The sequence below is a fragment of the Bemisia tabaci genome, unplaced genomic scaffold (genome assembly GCF_918797505.1).
Source record: "Bemisia tabaci unplaced genomic scaffold, PGI_BMITA_v3".
Classification (NCBI taxonomy): domain Eukaryota; kingdom Metazoa; phylum Arthropoda; class Insecta; order Hemiptera; family Aleyrodidae; genus Bemisia; species Bemisia tabaci.
This window is the reverse complement of record NW_027311745.1, coordinates 68,179-86,035: the sequence shown is the minus strand read 5'-3', so window position 1 is coordinate 86,035 and position 17,857 is coordinate 68,179. Positions and strand designations below refer to the sequence as shown.

Below are 17,857 nucleotides of genomic sequence, written 5' to 3'. Positions count from 1 at the left end.
TTACAAAGGTGTTCGCTGCAAACTCCCTGTTCATCGATCATTTTCCATAGGTTTAAATGGCGTAACAATCGATATATCGCAAAGCACGCCACGCCACTGAGTGATAACGCCACGGGTTGGCAACAACCCCCTCCAATCAAGAGTCATCACCATTTTTTGGGGTCCTTGAGGGTCTCCATGAGACCAATTCTGCCGTGCTAAGGAAGAACGCCGCATGAGCCCTCAGGCGTTGTCAAATTTTCTTTGATATAACTCGAATTTCCTAGTGAACTTATGCATATTTTTCTTCCGATTTCTCGGATAATATTTTTCACAATTTCACCTAAAGTTCCTGAAAGTTACAAGGAAAAACACGGATGCCTTTTCTCAAAAATAATAATTTAACCAGAGGAAATTTGGCAACTCTCAAATGTTCATACGGCGTTTTTCCTTAGCACGGCAGAATCGTCCATACTCTCCCTGGAAAAATGGATCTCCTCGTGGGAAAATGGATGATTTTCTGCAAAGCTCGGCAACCGCCCATCTCTCTCCTCACCCGAGCCTGTTCGTTAGAGATGGACAAAATCCAGGGCAGGAAAATGATGGATATTCAAATGAGATAGGCCGCGTATCTCGCCTAACGATCATAATTTTACATTACTATTAATTTCTCTATCGATTTGAATACTCAGCTCCGAAAAGGCTCGGGCCACCGGGAGGAGGGGGGGGGGGGGGTGCTGGAAATCCGCCAAGGGGGTGAAACTCGCAAAGTCGCAGTTCAAATATAAGGCCTCAAATTGGAGGACGATCACTCTTGCAACCAACTTCGGTAGTGTGGGTTCGGGCGCAAGGTTCGGGTTTCCGGGTGGATCGAAGGAGTGCCAACGCGACGTTAGGATCGGAAAAGCCAGCCGTGCTTACAGCCGTGATTACAAGGTAAGAGACAAAATTCGGGGTTAATATTGCCCCCTTTAAAATAAATCCACATAGCGATCAGTGCTCTCATTCCCCGGAACTAGTCCCGAATTCCGGAGCTTTTGAGATTTCCCTGAATTTTTAGCGGAACTTTTGAAATGGAAATGTTGCATGCGGGAGGGATTTGCGATTTGACCATTGATTCTCATGTAAAAGTTCGCAAGAAACACGATGGTGCCACTGGGTTTCTCTGAAATCATCTCTCAAGCTCAAAAAAGCTCTCAAAGTGAGGCCAAAATGGAGGAGATATCCCACCCTACCCTGAGAGTCCACCTCTACATCAAGACAAACTCACCATGCAAAGATAGGGAGCAAATACATTGGCAGGGTTGCCACTTTATTTGGGGACTCCAAAACTGAAAACACGGCATCACTGCTAATGTATTTGCTCCCTATCTTTGCATGGAGAGTTTGTTTTGATGTAGAGGTGGACTCTCAGGGTAGGGTGGGATATCCCCTCCATTTTGGCCCCAACTTGAGAGCTTTTTTTGAGCTTGGGAGATGATTTCAGAGAAAACCAGTGGCACCATCGTGTTTCTTGCGAACTTTTACATAAGAATCAATGGTCAGATCGCAAATCCCTCACTTATGCAACATCTCCATTCCCGAAATGTTCCGGATCTTTTGCATTTTCCGGAACTTTTTTGGAACTTGTGAAAAAATCTAAAAGAAATCCCGGAACTGTTGACGGTCATGAAGTGGGAGTCATTGCAACAAAAAGTTCCGAATCCCGGATATATGATAGCGATGGTGAAACTGCAAAAATGAGGTGCTAAAAAAACTGCATCTCGGTTGCGGTGTTTCAAAATCACCGCCCTTATTTTATTTTTTAAAAGGAGTATGAACTAACATCATGGCTCAAAATTTTCATAGAATATTCTTCACAAAGAAGAAAAATAAATCACCGAAAGTTTTCAAGAAATGACATTTAGTGGTTTTCCGTGTAAAAAATAAAGCATGCCGGGAAATCTGTATCGCCGCATACTGATGTACACATTTCTGCAGTTTCACCATCGATTGCAGCCTTGTCCCACGGGACGTTTTATGGGATTTGTCCCAAGTTCGAATCGCTGGAATGAAACTTCTGCGGACTTTTACCCCGTTAAAAAAACGATAAAATTTCTTCGTCCTCTTCTCTCCGAGTCGCTCTTGGGACTCCATGAAGACTCTGCTTGGTACTGAGTTCATCATTGATTAACTTAATATTTTTTCCAACTTTGCAAGTGAGATTTTTCCTTGGAACAAATCCAATGAAACGTTTCGTAGAGACGAGGCAATAGTTAGTGAGCCAACATCGAAATATCGAACACATTTTGCTGAAATACGGGTTTAAAATTTGCCGTAGTGACTGAAAGCATTCACTATACCAAAGAAAAAGAGGTTGAATCCACATTTCTTCAAATAAATACCCTGATAGCACACCTTATAAAAATCTCGAGGAAAAGTGTAAAACCGGTCATTTTTACGAGCTCGGAAGTTGTACGTAAAGAAACATGGAAAGAGGTCGTAAATGTTGGAACTCAAGAATTTTACGTAAAAAATTTGTGATCAATGAGGTAAAGTACGGTAATTCGTACCATTTACGTATTTTTCTCGTAAAAATTAGTACATCGACATTTCGTTTTTGGCGTATTTGATTACTCTTTCCATGTGCTTTTTAATACCTATTTCCTTTCGTAAATTTTAAGTTATGTGCAACTGGAGTGTACTTAAGTTAACTTTGGATCGGAGGAAAACCACACAGTAAATTTTAAAAGATAAAAGAATTGAAAGTTTTCTAAAACGTTTTCAAACTTCAAGAGAACGACAATAGCTTATTTTCTGAAAAAATTGTAATTTTATTTTTCGTAAATTGTACGTTATGGGCAACTAGGGTGTAACTAAGTTAACTTTGGAACGGAGGAAAACTTCACGGTAAATGGAAAAAAAAACAATCGAAAGTTTTCCAAAACGTTTTCAAACTTTAAGAGAACAACGATAGCCAGGCCCACCATAAGGGGGGGGGGGATACTGGGTCCCTGGTACCGGGGCCCGGGCCCCGGAGGGGGCCCGCGTTACCCGTTAAAAACCACTACGAATCCACATGCAACCCTTGTTTCGTAAGAAAAAGTGAAAAATTTACCTTAAAAATTTCGTTAAAGGTGAATAGATTTTCAGAAACACGCTGGGGCACTGTAGAATTCTTCTTAAATTTTCAAAGAGGTATACTTCTTAAAAAATGTCTATCTATTTTCAAGATTTTCAGTATAGAGGGATATTTTTAGTAACTGCGTTTCATTTTCCTCCGTCGTCAGATGCTAAGAGTCTCCAGACTGGGCATCCTCGACTTCAATGGCTCATGGCTCAACTCCCTTGCCATAGACAAACAAAGGGGGAGTCCAGGGGGGCCTGGCCCTCCTAGAACTGAAAAAGGTATCATATGCCCCCTCCAAAAAAAAAATAAAAATTTTCCAGATGTTTTGAATGCAACAATTCGCAAGTATTTTGTGCTGAAAGTAGAAAAAAAAAAAAAAAAAAAAAAAAAAAAAAAAAAAAAAAAAAAAAAAAAAAAAACATAATTATTCCGCAGAAATTGATGGAAAAGTTCTTTATGGAAGCTTCAAAATGCGTCCGATTAGTCGTATAAATTCTAAAATTTCTTGGTGGATGCCCCTCGGACTCCCTCCCCCCTCCGTGCTTGGGGCCCGGACCTTAAAACTGGTACCTCGGCCCGAGATGGGATGTGGCGGGCCTGACGATAGCTTATTGTCTGGAAACATTGTAATTTCATTTTTCGTAAATTTTACGTTATGTTTAACTAGGGTGTAATTACGTTAAATTTGGAACGGAGGAAAACCTCACAGTAAATGGGGGGGGGGGGGGAAAGTTTTCAAAAACGTTTTCAAACTTTAAGAGACCGACGATAGCTTATTGTCTGTAAACATTGTAATTTTATTTTTCGTAAATTTTACGTTATATGCAACTATAGGGTGTAACTAAGTTAACTTTGGAACGGAGGAAAACCTCACAGTAAATTTTAAAAAATAAAAAAATTGAAAGTTTTCCAAAACGTTTTCAAACTTCAAGAGAACAACGATAGCTTATTTTCTGTAAAAAGTATAATTTTATTCTTTCAGATGGGCGTTCAGTCAGACTGCAACGGGAACCACCTGCCGGAGGCGCCGAGACGACGGGCGCCGACCGCGCGGCCTCCGTTCACGCTGGCCGACCTGAAGCGGGCCGTCCCGGCGCACTGCTTCGAGCGCTCCCTCCCGCGCTCGGCCGCCCACGTGCTCGCCGACGTGGGCGCCTACGTCTTGCTGGGCGTCGCCGGGAGCGCCCTCATCCCGGCGCTGCCGTGGTGGGGCGCCCTCCTGGCCTGGCCGCTCCACTGGTTCCTGCAAGGCACCCTCATGATCGGCCTCTGGGTCTTGGCCCACGAGTGCGGGCACCACGCCTTCAGCCGCTACAAGCGCGTCAACGACGCCGTCGGCTTCGCCATCCACACCTCGCTCCTCGTCCCCTACTTCTCGCTCCAGGTCTCGCATGCCCGCCATCACGCCAACACCGGATCCGCTGAACACGATGAGGTTCGTACTTAAGTGTGCATGTACGGGAAGAGCACGGACAAGCCGATAATTTGGAGGTTAGGTTATGGAACCCAAAGGTATGCTCTTCCCATAGAGTGCATAGAGTCGTAATAAATGGGAGAGCTGGCGCCATGTTCTGCTCGACGAGTTCCGAGCCCGGTGTGCGCCAGGTTCGGGTCACTTTTTCGATACATGTTCGATCCAAAATGGCGGTGTGGAATACGTGGTAATTCCTATCTCATTTTTTGTTGTTGTTGTTGTTGTTGTTGTTGTTGTTGTTGTCATCGGATGGCCGGGTACCCGTGTATCGCAAACAATCGATTATGCATCGAAAAAGTGACCCGACGTCACACAGGAGTCTCGGAATTCGGGACATGGAAAATGCTTAAAAGTGGCGCCAGCTCTCCCACTTACATTACGACTCTATGTACTCTATGGCTCTCCCGACCCTTCCGGCTCCCGCCGCTAGAGTTGTGGCGCGAAGTTTAAATTTCAACAGTTTTGCAGTTTTGGCCGAAAACAAACATGACCGCCTGCTGTTGATAAAAATCAGCCAGTTGATAAAAATGCAGCCAAGACTGCAAAATTATTGAAATTCAAACTTCGCGCCACAGCTCTAGCGGCGGGAGCCGAAAGCCGAGTTCTGGCCGGAAGGGTCGGACGGCGGGGTTCGTTTCACTTACCTTGCCGAAAGGGCAGCCAAACTATGAATTGCAACTATCCAAAATGATTCATCATTTCAATTAAGGGGCTTGAAAGACAAGTGGGATAGGTGCAGATTTTGAACTGATTGAGATATTAATAATTTCAACTAAAACTATAGTATAAATTTATAATCTGTGATAAATTCACCTCGAAAATCCAATTTTTAAGCATCAAAAAGTGAGTTCGAACTTTCTTGCCGCCATAAGGCTCCATGCAATTTTGCAATTTTAAACGCGTATTTATTGAAGGGGCAAAAACTTCACTCATGCGCCCTGTCCGCCAAGCCCCTCACTTCTGCCGTGCTAAGGAAGAACGCCGTATGAGCCTTCAGACGTTGCAAAATTTCCTTCGATAAAATATAAATTTTCAGGAAATTCTGTGAACATTTTTCTTTGAATTTTTTAGAGATTTTCATTCACGACCAGATTTAAATCATCTGAAAACTTCAAGAGAAAATATTCATAACTATCCTAAAAAAATTAACATTTTTGAGGAGGAAATGTGGCAACTCTCTAATTTTCATACGGCGTTTTTCCTTAGCACGGCAGAATTGTTACGACCCCTCGTTTGTAAAGCACGGATTTGACCTACTTTTGGCAAACATTTACTAATTTTTACGGGAGAACTCTCATTTACTAGCATTTTTATCCGTCTTGGGTTGATATTGGAATCTGAAGATTGACAGTGGCATTTTTCTAGTCTGTTTAACGTGTTAGCCAGTTGGCTGCCATTTTGGTCCCTAAGAGCTCCATATTTCGACCTGCCCTTACTATTCCCATACAGGTACTCCAGTTCGTAACATAAACTATCATGAAAGCTCCAAAAATTCCAAAATCCATGGTCTCTCTCTCTGCCGAGCTGAGGAAAAATGTCGTATGAACATTCAGGGAGGTGTCAAATTTCCTCCGATCAAATGTTTATTTTTGAAGAAAATTATGAAGATTTTCTCCCAAGAGTCTCAAATCATTTACACCTGATCTAGAATAAAACTATCTGAAAATTTCGAAGAGTAATATTCACAGACTATAGCAATTAATCTCTGCTAAAATCAAAATACTGCTGCTTGCCGCGTGGAGCGCAATCGCAGGCGCTGATATAAGCGCGCTTTAATCCGATGGCAAAACAGTTAGAGCCACCCAGGGGCTGAAAACTTTTTACCATACATATGAATCTATCACTTCACGTTTTGAGCCTGGACAAATTGATTTAAGAACGAGAAATACGTTTCATCATAGAAGTGCTACAAATTGTTTGTGCTCCTCTGGAGACCTAAACGCAAGGCTAGAAAAGTTAGATAAGTGATTTTTGCCATAAGGGACCAATCGTGAAATACGTAACGTTTTTCGAATTTTTCGACCAAAAACACGCATGTTTATGCATGCACGTGCAATACACATTATTAGCACTTCTTCGGAGACTTAAACGCAAAGCCAGAAAAGTTAGGGAAGTAATTTTTGATGTCAGGGGCCGTTCATTAAATACGTAACGCTAAATTTTGGATTTTTCAATCCCCCCTCATCCATCGACGCTTTTATGGCGTAAGTCTTAATCATCCAACACGTAACATCGAAATGGCGTAACGTTATTTTCGACTATCCCTAGAGTGTCACGTATTTCATGAGCGACCCCCAATCTGCCGTGCTAAGGAAAAACGCCGTATGAACCTTCAGGCGCTGCCAAATTTCTGTTGGCAAATCACGAATTAAATATTTTTCCGCCAATTTTTCAGATAATTTTGTTCGCAATTTCACCTGAAGTTCTTGAAAATTTCCCAGAAAAATATTCATAACTTTCCTCATAAATTAACTTTTTATCGAAGGAAATTCGGCAACTCCCGAATGTTCATGGGGCGTTTCACCTTAGCACGGCAGTAATGACGGCACGATTTATGGTATAATATTGGCGTTTCTTATCAATCTCTCCGTGTATTTTCAATTTCACCGTATACTCCTTCTGCACAAGGGACCAATCAAGCTACTGCGCTTAGTTCTCAACTCCTCAAGAAGCGCTCATCCAATATCTTTTCGAGCCAACTTGTATTCTCATTGTCCCAATAGAACTCTTTGTTACGACAACCGTCATACCTACACGGACGTGCTGGGAAAGTTTTCCTCATGCCTTTTCGAACACTGATAATTTAACTCTCCATGCAGTGACACAATGGCTAAATCCTCTTGTTGCCTTCCATCGTATCAGGGTCAGATTAGCGCTCCGATGCCGCGGAGTGCATGTCATCAGGGACCCCGAATTATAAAATTTAAAAGCCGCATTATACCCAAAATTTCAATCTTAGGACCTCTTCAAATCCGTATTTTAAACTTCAGAGACCCTTATCGAGGATCTAGAATAATAATAAAAATCGCTCAGGGGGTCCGTGGGGCAGGGGGCCTGGGGTGCTACAGGACCCCTGCCAGTCCGGCCCTGCATCGCACTGAAAAAAAATTCTCGGCGTTTTTACCACGGTCCGTTGGTACCTTTACCATCTCACTTTTTTACCAACTATTGGTAATTTTACCAAGACAGACTGGTAAGCTTACCTAAAAACCGGTATTTTTACTGTTTTTTTCATGCAAGAATACCACTTTTATTGGTAATCAATTCCCGGTAACTTTGCCATTTTATCTCGGTTCTACCACAGTCGATAAAAAATATTGGCGTTTTTACCAAGATCCAGTAAAATTACCGAGAAAGTTCAATAATTTTACGGAGATTTCTCGGTAAAATTACCGATTCCATAAATGGTAATTTTACCGAGAAAAAACTGGGATCAAATAGAACCCTGAATTCTTGGTAATTTTACCCTTTTCTTAGTAAATACACCGAGATTTTTTTTTCAGTGCGCACATAATACTTCTCTCTGAGTTTGCCGATTATATCAATAACTCTGAGACACCTTCAAATTCTAATCATTTGTATTTTCATTTCCAGTTATTCTGCCCGAAGCAAAGGTCCGGTCTGGGGACGCTGCACAGGCTGACGGAAAACCCTGCCGGTCGGATCCTCAAGTCTGTGCTCTCTATGGCCGCCGGGTGGCCCCTTTACTTGGCCATCAACATCACCGGCCGCAGCTACGAGGGCCTCGCCTCCCACTTCGATCCCTTCAGCCCAATTTTCCGCGACTCCCACCGCCTCAAGGTCCTTCTTTCCGATTTAGGTAAGTACCCGTCTCCACCTCTCCTCCAGAAACAAAGAGACATTGCACTGGCCTTTCGGAGACAGGTGGGATGGAAATCAGGGCCGGATTAAGGGGGTGGCCACATGGGCCGCGGCCCATGGCGGCAAAAGGGGGTGGCAAATTTTGCAATTTTTTTAAATGTAGGTATAAAAAAAGTCGGATTCAGAAAAAAAATTATCAATGAGAAAAGAGGACAAAATCTCTCTTTCCTGAGAGCATAGTAATGTCTAATTTTATCGTTTTTCGGTGATAAAAGAGACAGCATCTTTAATTAGTCGAGTTAAGAGAGGAACTAAACACGCAATTTGGCTTAGTCGGATTAGTCCTCTGATAACCTGCGGAAATCAACAAAATTTTTCACGAGGATGCGGAGTCATACTGCCGTGCTAAGGAAAAACGCCATATGAACATTCGAGAGTTGCCAAATTTCCACCGATAAAATGTTTAATTTGTAAGTAAGTTATACATATAGTGGTACTTGGAATTTTCAGGTATTTTAGAATAAACTGCGAACAATATTGTGTGAAAATCTGCGAGAAAAATATCCATAACTTTCCCGATAAATTCGTATTTTATCAAAGGAAATTTGGCAAAGCCTGAAGGCTCATACGGCGTTCTTCCTTAGTACGGCAGCATATTTCTTTACAAAATTGAATTATTTGAGTAACTTATGCAACCTCGGAATAGGGTTACGTTCCTTCGTCTAGGGAGCGACGACTTATGACGCATGCACCAGGGATTTTCGATCTGAAGCGTCCAATAATTCGTTCAATTTGTTGTGTTTCATTACACATTTGTTCGTTTCAATGCCCAGCGCGCAACATATAATGTAGGTATAAGCATAATATGCTTCGTATAATCCAGTAAAGCGAGCTTTTTTGAGCATTGGAATTGATTATAACAAAAACCCGGTATAGCATCATTGTGGTGTTTGCAGAATTTTTAAAAAAACTTACATCGTTATATCGAGAATTCTTATTGCAGGCAAAATCTACCTTGTATAGCGGAAAATAATCAAACTTCTTCTCGAGCAATAGAATAAAAATTGATTGGAGCATAATAGCTAATTTAATTTAAGATCTGGATACAGCTTTTCTTATGGATTCTGGGTAGAATTCGTGGAGGATTTTCGGTGGTACCAACTTATGAATGAGTATTTGGAGCCATCAACTATACTTTTTTCGGGTCAACCCTGATCGGGACAGGGCTTAAACAAAACACAGCGTCATAAAAGTCGAGACAGAATTTAGATGTTCATTTGTGTTTCATCTTTGAAAACATCCTATGCCTCGTTGTTCGAGGACACGAACGTGCAACGTACTCTGTTCCGCGAAGGGCACTGCCAAAAGCGGCGTACGCAATTATTCGAACTTTGAAGTGTGTTTCTTGCCTACTCTCCATGATTGAAGGCGTTTTGATTGGCTGTTGGAGCCATGCGCACTTTTGAGCACTTTGAGCACATTTTAAACATCATTATATAAAACATTTAGGGAATAAAATGCTTTACAAACTAAGAGGGTGTTTAAACCCTTGAAAAAAGCGTTAACTTCCCGCAGTCTTCCAATAGTTCTCTTAATTTCAGTGGAAGATTATTGAAGAACCTGATGGCAGAATGTGCGACACTGACTGTTCAGTGACATTCAGATGAACAATTTCAATATTTATGAAGGGATTTCTAGTGTATATTTATCTATCTGTGTGTATGTGTATTTATCTATCTGTCAGTGGCGTGGCGTGAATTGCGATGTATCGATTGTTATGCCATTTAAACCTATGGTGAAGAATCGATTATTAAGGTGTTCGCTGCGAACACGCTGTTTATCGATCCTTTTCCATAGGTTTAAATGGCGTAACAATCGATATTTCACAAAGCACGCCACGCCACTGCTATCTGTGTGTATATAATAAATCGACGGTGAAACTACCAAACCACGTATCTCGTTTGCGGTGTTTAAAAATCTACGCTCACATTTTATTTTTTTGAAGTAGACCAAATCAATATCATTCCTTGAAATTTTCACGGAAAATTTCTCCGCACAAAGAGGAAAAATCACAGAAATTTTCAAAACTGGATGTTAAGTAGTTTTTCATTTAAAAAATAAAGTATGACAGGAAGTCTGCGACGTCGCAAACCGAGATACGTGGTTTGGTAGTTTCACCGTCGATATCTATCATTTGAGGGGCTTGGAGGACAAGGCGCATAAGTGCAATTTTTACCATTTCAAGAAATACGTGTTAGAAGCTTCGAAAACAGATAGATCCTTATGGCGGAAAGAAAGTTCAAAATGACTTTTCAATACTTAAAAATTCGAATTCGGGAGCGAATTTTTCACAGAATATGCATTAAGACTAATTTAACTTGAAATCAATAACATTTCAATTTTTTCAAAAACTGCACTCAAAAAAAAAGTATATATGACTCTGAGACCCATAATAAATGGCTCGGAGATCCATAATTTCTAACCAAAGTGACTCACCGTGTACAGTATGGCTTTCTGAACCATACTTTATTGGTCGTGAACCTATAAGCATGGCTCCACGAACTATATCTTATGGCTCCATGATCCATAACTCGGCCGGTAAGTCACTCTTCCCATACTTGTTTTTTGAGTGTGCACCTAGGCCTTGTCTCCACGAGCCGTTTCACGAGATTTGTCCCAGGGAAAAATCCCACTTACGAAGTTGGGAAAAATATCGAGTTAATCAATATTTTTCCCAGTACCAAGTATGGTACTTGTACCCCTAGGACCCACTGAGAGAAGAAGAAGAAGTGAAAACGAATTGAGCGATATTTCATTCATTACTACATTGTTAATGTTTGTTTAGTTAAAATAATGTGTCTAATTGTCAATTGAGTGCAATTATTATTTTAATCCCGGTTAAATACTCGACTTTAACCAATTTATCTTCCCGCGAAAACTAGTCGCAGGACTGCATGAGCCCCGTCCCGTGGAGACGGTGACTGGGAAAAATCCCAGAAGTTTCATTTCTGCGATTCGAACTTGGGACAAATCCCATGAAAACGTCCCGTGGAGACAAGGCCTTATGCGCCTTGTCCTCCAAGCCCCTCATTTATTCATCTTTAAAATTCCATGAAATTTGAATTTCAGGTATCGTGACCATGATCGGGACCCTGTACTACCTGGGCGCGACTTTCGGTCTGTGGTGGTTGACCTGCCACTACCTGATGCCGTTCGTGTTCCTCAACGGGTGGCTGGTGGTGGTGGCCTACCTGAACCACACGCACCCGGCCCTCCCGCGCTACGCCTCCCAGGAGTGGGACTGGCTCCGCGGCGCCCTCTCCACCGTCGACCGCGACTACTGGGTCTTCAACCACCTCCTCCATCACATCACCGACACACACGTCATGCACCACCTCCTCCCCACCATCCCCCACTACCACGCCGTCGAGGCTTCCGAGGCCATCAAACCTATCCTAGGTAAGCTAAATTCGCATGCTGAGATACAATTTAGACTTTGCGCGCAAATTTTTTTATTGCTTCACCTGAAAGTGCTTGAAGAGCTGATTTCCCAGTATTTTTTATAATTTTTTTCTGATATGGGAAACGGTATAAAAATATATTTAAAAGTGAGAAAATGCACCGCCCAGTGACGTCAATTTTTTATTGCTTCGCCTGAAAGTGCTTGAAGAGCTGATTTCCCAGTATTTTTTATAATTTTTTTCTGATATGGGAAACGGTATAAAAATATATTTAAAAGTGAGAAAATGCACCGCCCAGTGACGTCAATTTTTTATTGCTTCACCTGAAAGTGCTTGAAGAGCTGATTTCCCAGTATTTTTTATAGGTTTTTTCTGATATGGGAAACGGTATAAAAATATATTTAAAAGTGAGAAAATGCACCGCCCAGTGACGTCAATTTTTTATTGCTTCACCTGAAAGTGCTTGAAGAGCTGATTTCCCAGTATTTTTTATAGTTTTTTTCTGATATGGGAAACGGTATAAAAATATATTTAAAAGTGAGAAAATGCACCGCCCAGTGACGTCAACTTTTTATTGCTTCACCTGAAAGTGCTTGAAGAGCTGATTTCCCAGTATTTTTTATAATTTTTTCCTGATATGGGAAACGGTATAAAAATATATTTAAAAGTGAAAAAATGCACCGCCCAGTGACGTCATCTGGCGCCATTTCCCATTTAAACGCATGTATTTTAATAGATTAGGTCATTTAGTCATATCTTCTCCAATAATTGTTCAATTCATGAACCAAGGGTATCCTCGTGTTCAGTTCACTCAGTAGTTTCCACTCAAACACGAAATTCATCAAATTTCAGACACCTGCAACTTCTCTATTTTCACCCTCCACGCATGCATTAGGGGTAGCGACTTTCAATCGATTTTGTGCGCGATTAAAACGAATCGATTTTTCGAGGTGATTCAAAATCGGAATCGATTTTGCGAGCCGAAATCGAATTATTATCGGACAAAAATCGAAATTTCCGACGTTGATGTGTCATATAAGGCCTAGGTATAGCTTCACTTCGATTCATTATTTCTGGGCACCAATCCTGTCTAAAGATCTACGTACGTAGAACCCCCTATCAATGCTGTTTTGGAACTCGATTAAGGATTCAATTTTAAATTTTTGTGGATACTTCGATTCCTATTTCTGGGAAGTGTGAAAGCTCGCAAATCCTTAGACTTGGGAATGTTACCCTTTCGTAGCAGTTTTGGATGATTTGATTGACTTTTTGAATACCTACTTTGAATAGCTATCCTTCTATAAGCAAATGTTACTTCCTAAAAGGCTAAGCGACAGAGGCACTGGGCATTGGTAAAAAAGCTTATTTTTATAAATTGAATTTATCATAAATAATCGATTCTGTAACTGCTGAGGCAGTCTACTTTGCCAAGTAAATCGATTTTATTACAAACTTACTTTGAAATAAACGTAAGATAGTATCGTCAATACATCCAGGTATTATACCGAGTATCCCAAGTAGCAGTGATCGTGACAAATAGAGATTTTATCGATGAAAATGGATCGCAATATTATCGAATAAAAAATTGCAATTCATGGCGATTAAATCGCTATGCATCGCAATTTTTTGTTCGGTAAAATCGCGATCAATTTTCATCGATAAAATCTAGATTAAATCGCCATATATCGCAATTTTTGTTACGATAAAATCGCGATTTTATTGCAACAAGATCGAGGATAATCGCTCAGATGTTGATAATCCTACCGATTTTATCGCCGATAAAATCGCAATATATCGCGATTCTTCCGTCGAAAAATTCTACTTGGGATAGGTTTCTTCCCGCGCGTTCAAGTCTCCAAGATAGTGTTAATCAACCGTTGTATGGTTAGGTAGATTTTTCCCCCTTTCGTCCAAAAAAAGAAACGAAGTTAATGAAATACCTAATTAACCTAGTTTAGGTTTCTTACCGCGCGTTTAAGTCCCCACGAGAGTCATTCGTGGGGATCCTAAGGGATGCGAGTAACTCGCCACGTATTGGACTCGACCACCAAAGCACGATCACTTGACGTGCAACTTTAATCCGTTAGGTATCTCATTTTAGGAAACCATCAAGTTTGACCCGAAATCATTCTGATTCCAGGCGCCTACTACAACTACGACTCGACGCCGATCCTGAAGGCCTTCCTCCGGGAGTCCATCGAGTGTCTCTTCATCGAACCCCAGTCGGAAGGCGACGGGGTCCTCTGGTTCAGCGGCCGCTTCCACCACGATGGCTTCTTCACCGAGTTCAAGAACTTCCTCGTCAACCTCACCCGGCCCAGCTTTTACGGCCCTCTAGTTTCACTTCTCGCTACCATCAGCGCCACCGTCGCTCGCGCCCTCGCCAACCTCGTCATCGTCCTCCTCAGCCCCAGCTACTACTTGGAGACCGTCCCGCGCGCCCTTCTCAGCCTAGGAAAAGCCATCGCAGAACTCCTCACTCCCATCGTGGAAAGCATCGCACCCCTAGCTAGTTCCAAATTCTACCGCGAAACGCTCCCCAGCGCTGCCGTCGCACCTTTCACCGCCAGTTTCTACCGCGAGGTCTGGCACATCCTGGCGGCGGTCTGGGACTACTCCTTCATGGCAGCTGAGAACTTCTTATCTATTATGAGCGCGTTTGCGCAAGTTTACCTGCTCGTCGGAGAGACAGTTAAGAATCTCGTTCTAGGGCTTTTGAATACGAGAATCTCGATCAATGTCAGCTATTCCCACGATACCGTTAGGAATTTGCTGGCCAGCCCGTTGAAAGGAAAAGTTATGCCCAATTTCGCCCCGCAGGAAAAACTGACCACGATGCTCTCCAAGGTAGATGCTTTTAGGAGCACGATCGGACCACGAGGTTTTCTCAATCTAAGAGAGAAACTATGCTAGCCTCAGGGGAAAATTAATCAACATTACTGGGGAAAGTTTCTCCTAGAATAGATACTTTGAACTCTGCGAAATGTTGCCTTGGCAAGGTAGCTCCTTGGCTCAAGCTGAGAACTCCTTGGAGGGACGGTAACGCCTCCTTTCTATATGGATTGCAGTGGCGTGGCGTGAATTGCGATGTATCGATTGCTATGCTATTTAAACCTATGGTAAAGAATCGATTATTAAGGTGTTCGCTGCGAACACCCTGTTTTTCGATCTTTTTCCATAGGTTTAAATAGCATAACAATCGATACATCGGAAAGCACGCCACGCCACTGATGGATTCTATATCGTTCCAGGGAGATTTCACATCGCAGCGATTTAGCGGAATTCTTGTAGTTGTTCTTGCACACTCAGTAGGAAGATCGAGTCAAAAGATCCAAGACTCGAGATGCAAAAAAAATCTCCCTCAGAAAATCCTAGGTAAAAATTGACCGTAGGTTTTTGCTCCGAATACCTTAGGAGCCGTCTCTAAATTACGTGACTTTAAATTTGCGGTTTTTCGACCCCCCCCCCCCCACCCCCCACCCCTCCTTTAAGCAAAATGATAATTTGGCTCGCTCAGAAAAGCTTTTATCTACATAGGGAAACCAATGATACATACGTTGTTTCCAAAATATGTCCGATTCATTGCCGTGATACCTACGGTAAAGAGCCATTCCCTGGTAAAAATTGGCAGTAGAATCTGTGTTCCAAAATACCATAGACCTAAAGCCGGCTGTAAGATTTTCAAGAGCTTCTATAGCCGGCTGCATAATTTCTTATAGCCTTTTATAGCCGATAGCGATTGAGCAACAGCCAGGCGATAAAGCGTATGCTACATGTTACTAATTACGGATGCTAGGACTTAGTGAGTTTTTGGACTACCGCTTTACTTTTGGGCCGTAGTATCTTGATTTATTTTGCGAGGAAGGCTCCGTTCTTTTGAAGGATGCCTGCCATTCCTGATATGTTGGAGCGCCTTCAATTTCGTATGATACTGTGCAATACCTCTGGTGTGAAATAGTTGCTTCAAGCGCCGCGGCACGCTGCGGCGCGGCGGGCGGGCAGCCAGCGCGAAAAGCGCCTTAGCGCCTACAAACCTAACAGGGATACTTCACGCATTGCACCATGCGTGAAGTATCCCAGTTAGGTTTGTAGGCGCTGGTGCGCGCTTATCGCTGGCAGCACGCCGCTCCGCTCTGTGTTATGCTCCAATATAATCTTGCGGAGTCAGCGTTTTTCAACTCATGATTTTGAAATGTTTGCACATCCTGTATGGATTATTCTCATTTTAATTGATGAAAAAAAGTATGTATTAAAGGAAAATATAATGTTATTGTTTTGTGAATATTATGTTGGCTCCGTATCAAACTTAATGATTTCCAAAGCACACGAATTTCTACACAATTTCTTATAGTCTTTTATAACCGATGGCGATAAAGTGTAAAGCCCGGCGACAGGAACTATTATAGCCCTTCTGCATAATTTTTTATCGCTTCGTATAGTCCGGCCGTATGATTTTCTCCGCATGCTACAGCCAGCTATATGATTTTCTGTAGCCTCCTTTAGCCGGCTATACGAATTCCTATGGTATTTTGAAATGCAGCTCTTATCGCTAATTTTTACCGGGGTTATTGCCTTCTGGTATGAGCCTTGAGGCAAAGGAGCATGTGCTAACCGTTGCTCATACAGAAATGCTTTTACTGCTCTATTTCACAACCCGGTAGTGCAGTGACTCCTTTTTGGATATCGATGGCTAGAGTGCGAAACCACCTATCTCCGTTTACGACGTCGCAGACTTCCAGTCAAGAAACATAATTTCAGGTCAAGATAAAAAGCGCGCTTTTTCTCTCTTCTTTCCTTGAAAAGAATTGAGCAAAAATCAGATATTTTAAGGTAAGTTCATCTGAATGTGGCAGACATCTAATCGAGAGAATTGGACCGCGTTTAACAGAAAAGGAACCAAGTCACATCAGCTATTGCCAAATTTAACAGGGCAATATAATTTCGTACGTGAGAACGTTTGTGCGGATTCCGTTGAAAGGAATTTGCTTCGCACTGCGGAAAAAATTCACTGAAATTTGCACAAAAATCCGTACAACCGTTTTCACGTATAAATTCAAATTGCCGAATTAAATTTAACAATAGCTGATGTGGCTTGGTTCCTTTCTGTTAAACGCGGTCCAAATCGCGCAGAGGTCGGAACTACCAGCTGAGTCGGCTCACAAAAGTACCAATATCCACACCGGTAGGGATGGTCGAATATTTAGATATTCGAATATTCGATATTCGAATCATCGGCACCGAGATAATCGCATCACATTCGAATATTCGCTTCCGAACACCGAAAAAAATAAATTGCTGTTTTAGCATTTAGGATGTCAAAAATGTGTCTGGTGATCCCAAGATGCTGCCTTTACTGCCCCCGCAGTTGAATTTGCATTCACAGGATGTAAAATTAACTGCGGAGGCAGTAAAGGCAGCATCTTGGGATCACCAGACACATTTTTGACATCCTAGATGCTAAAACAGCATATTATTTTTTTCGGTGAAGTATTCGCATTCGCAAATTCGAATAATTCGTATATTCAAATAATCGCATTCGCATATTCGAATAATCGCATTCAAAAGTGTCATTTTATCTCTCACGGTTCATAAACAATCAAAAATCGAAGCAATAATCGAAAATATTCGAATATTCGCATCCGAACTATTCGCAATCGCAAGATTCGAATTCTCAAATATTCGCAATAATCGCACTCGAAAAGTTTCGAATATTGGCATTCGAATTCGATATTCGTCCATCCCTACACACTGGATACTTATCTCCCATGGCAATTCCGCTTCTTGCACGACACCTGCACAAATATCAGCCCTAAAATCCTAAGTGAGACACTATTACAAATAAATTGTATATTGTTCCAATTTTAAGGCACAATTTTTTTGTATTTTTCATATTTCACTGACTTCAATTTTTATTCTTTTTACTACAACCTAAAAAAAAGGGATAAAAAAGTTATAAATACATACGTGTTGTATAGCTGTGTAGGTACCCAAAAATACATGCTTTGTATGTTA

At 41.8% G+C, this 17,857-nt stretch overlaps 1 protein-coding gene across 1 annotated transcript; it reads left to right on the top strand.

Annotated features, from left to right (window-relative positions):
- The first annotated feature begins 4,070 nt into the window (after nt 1-4,070).
- On the top strand, nt 4,071-14,761 carry LOC109038609 (uncharacterized). Its single transcript, XM_072305765.1, has 4 exons — nt 4,071-4,523; nt 8,157-8,382; nt 11,514-11,843; nt 13,986-14,761. The coding sequence occupies exons 1-4, from the start codon at nt 4,071-4,073 to the stop codon at nt 14,756-14,758; spliced, it is 1,782 nt and encodes a 593-aa protein (XP_072161866.1). The 3' UTR covers nt 14,759-14,761.
- The last annotated feature ends 3,096 nt before the right edge of the window (nt 14,762-17,857 follow it).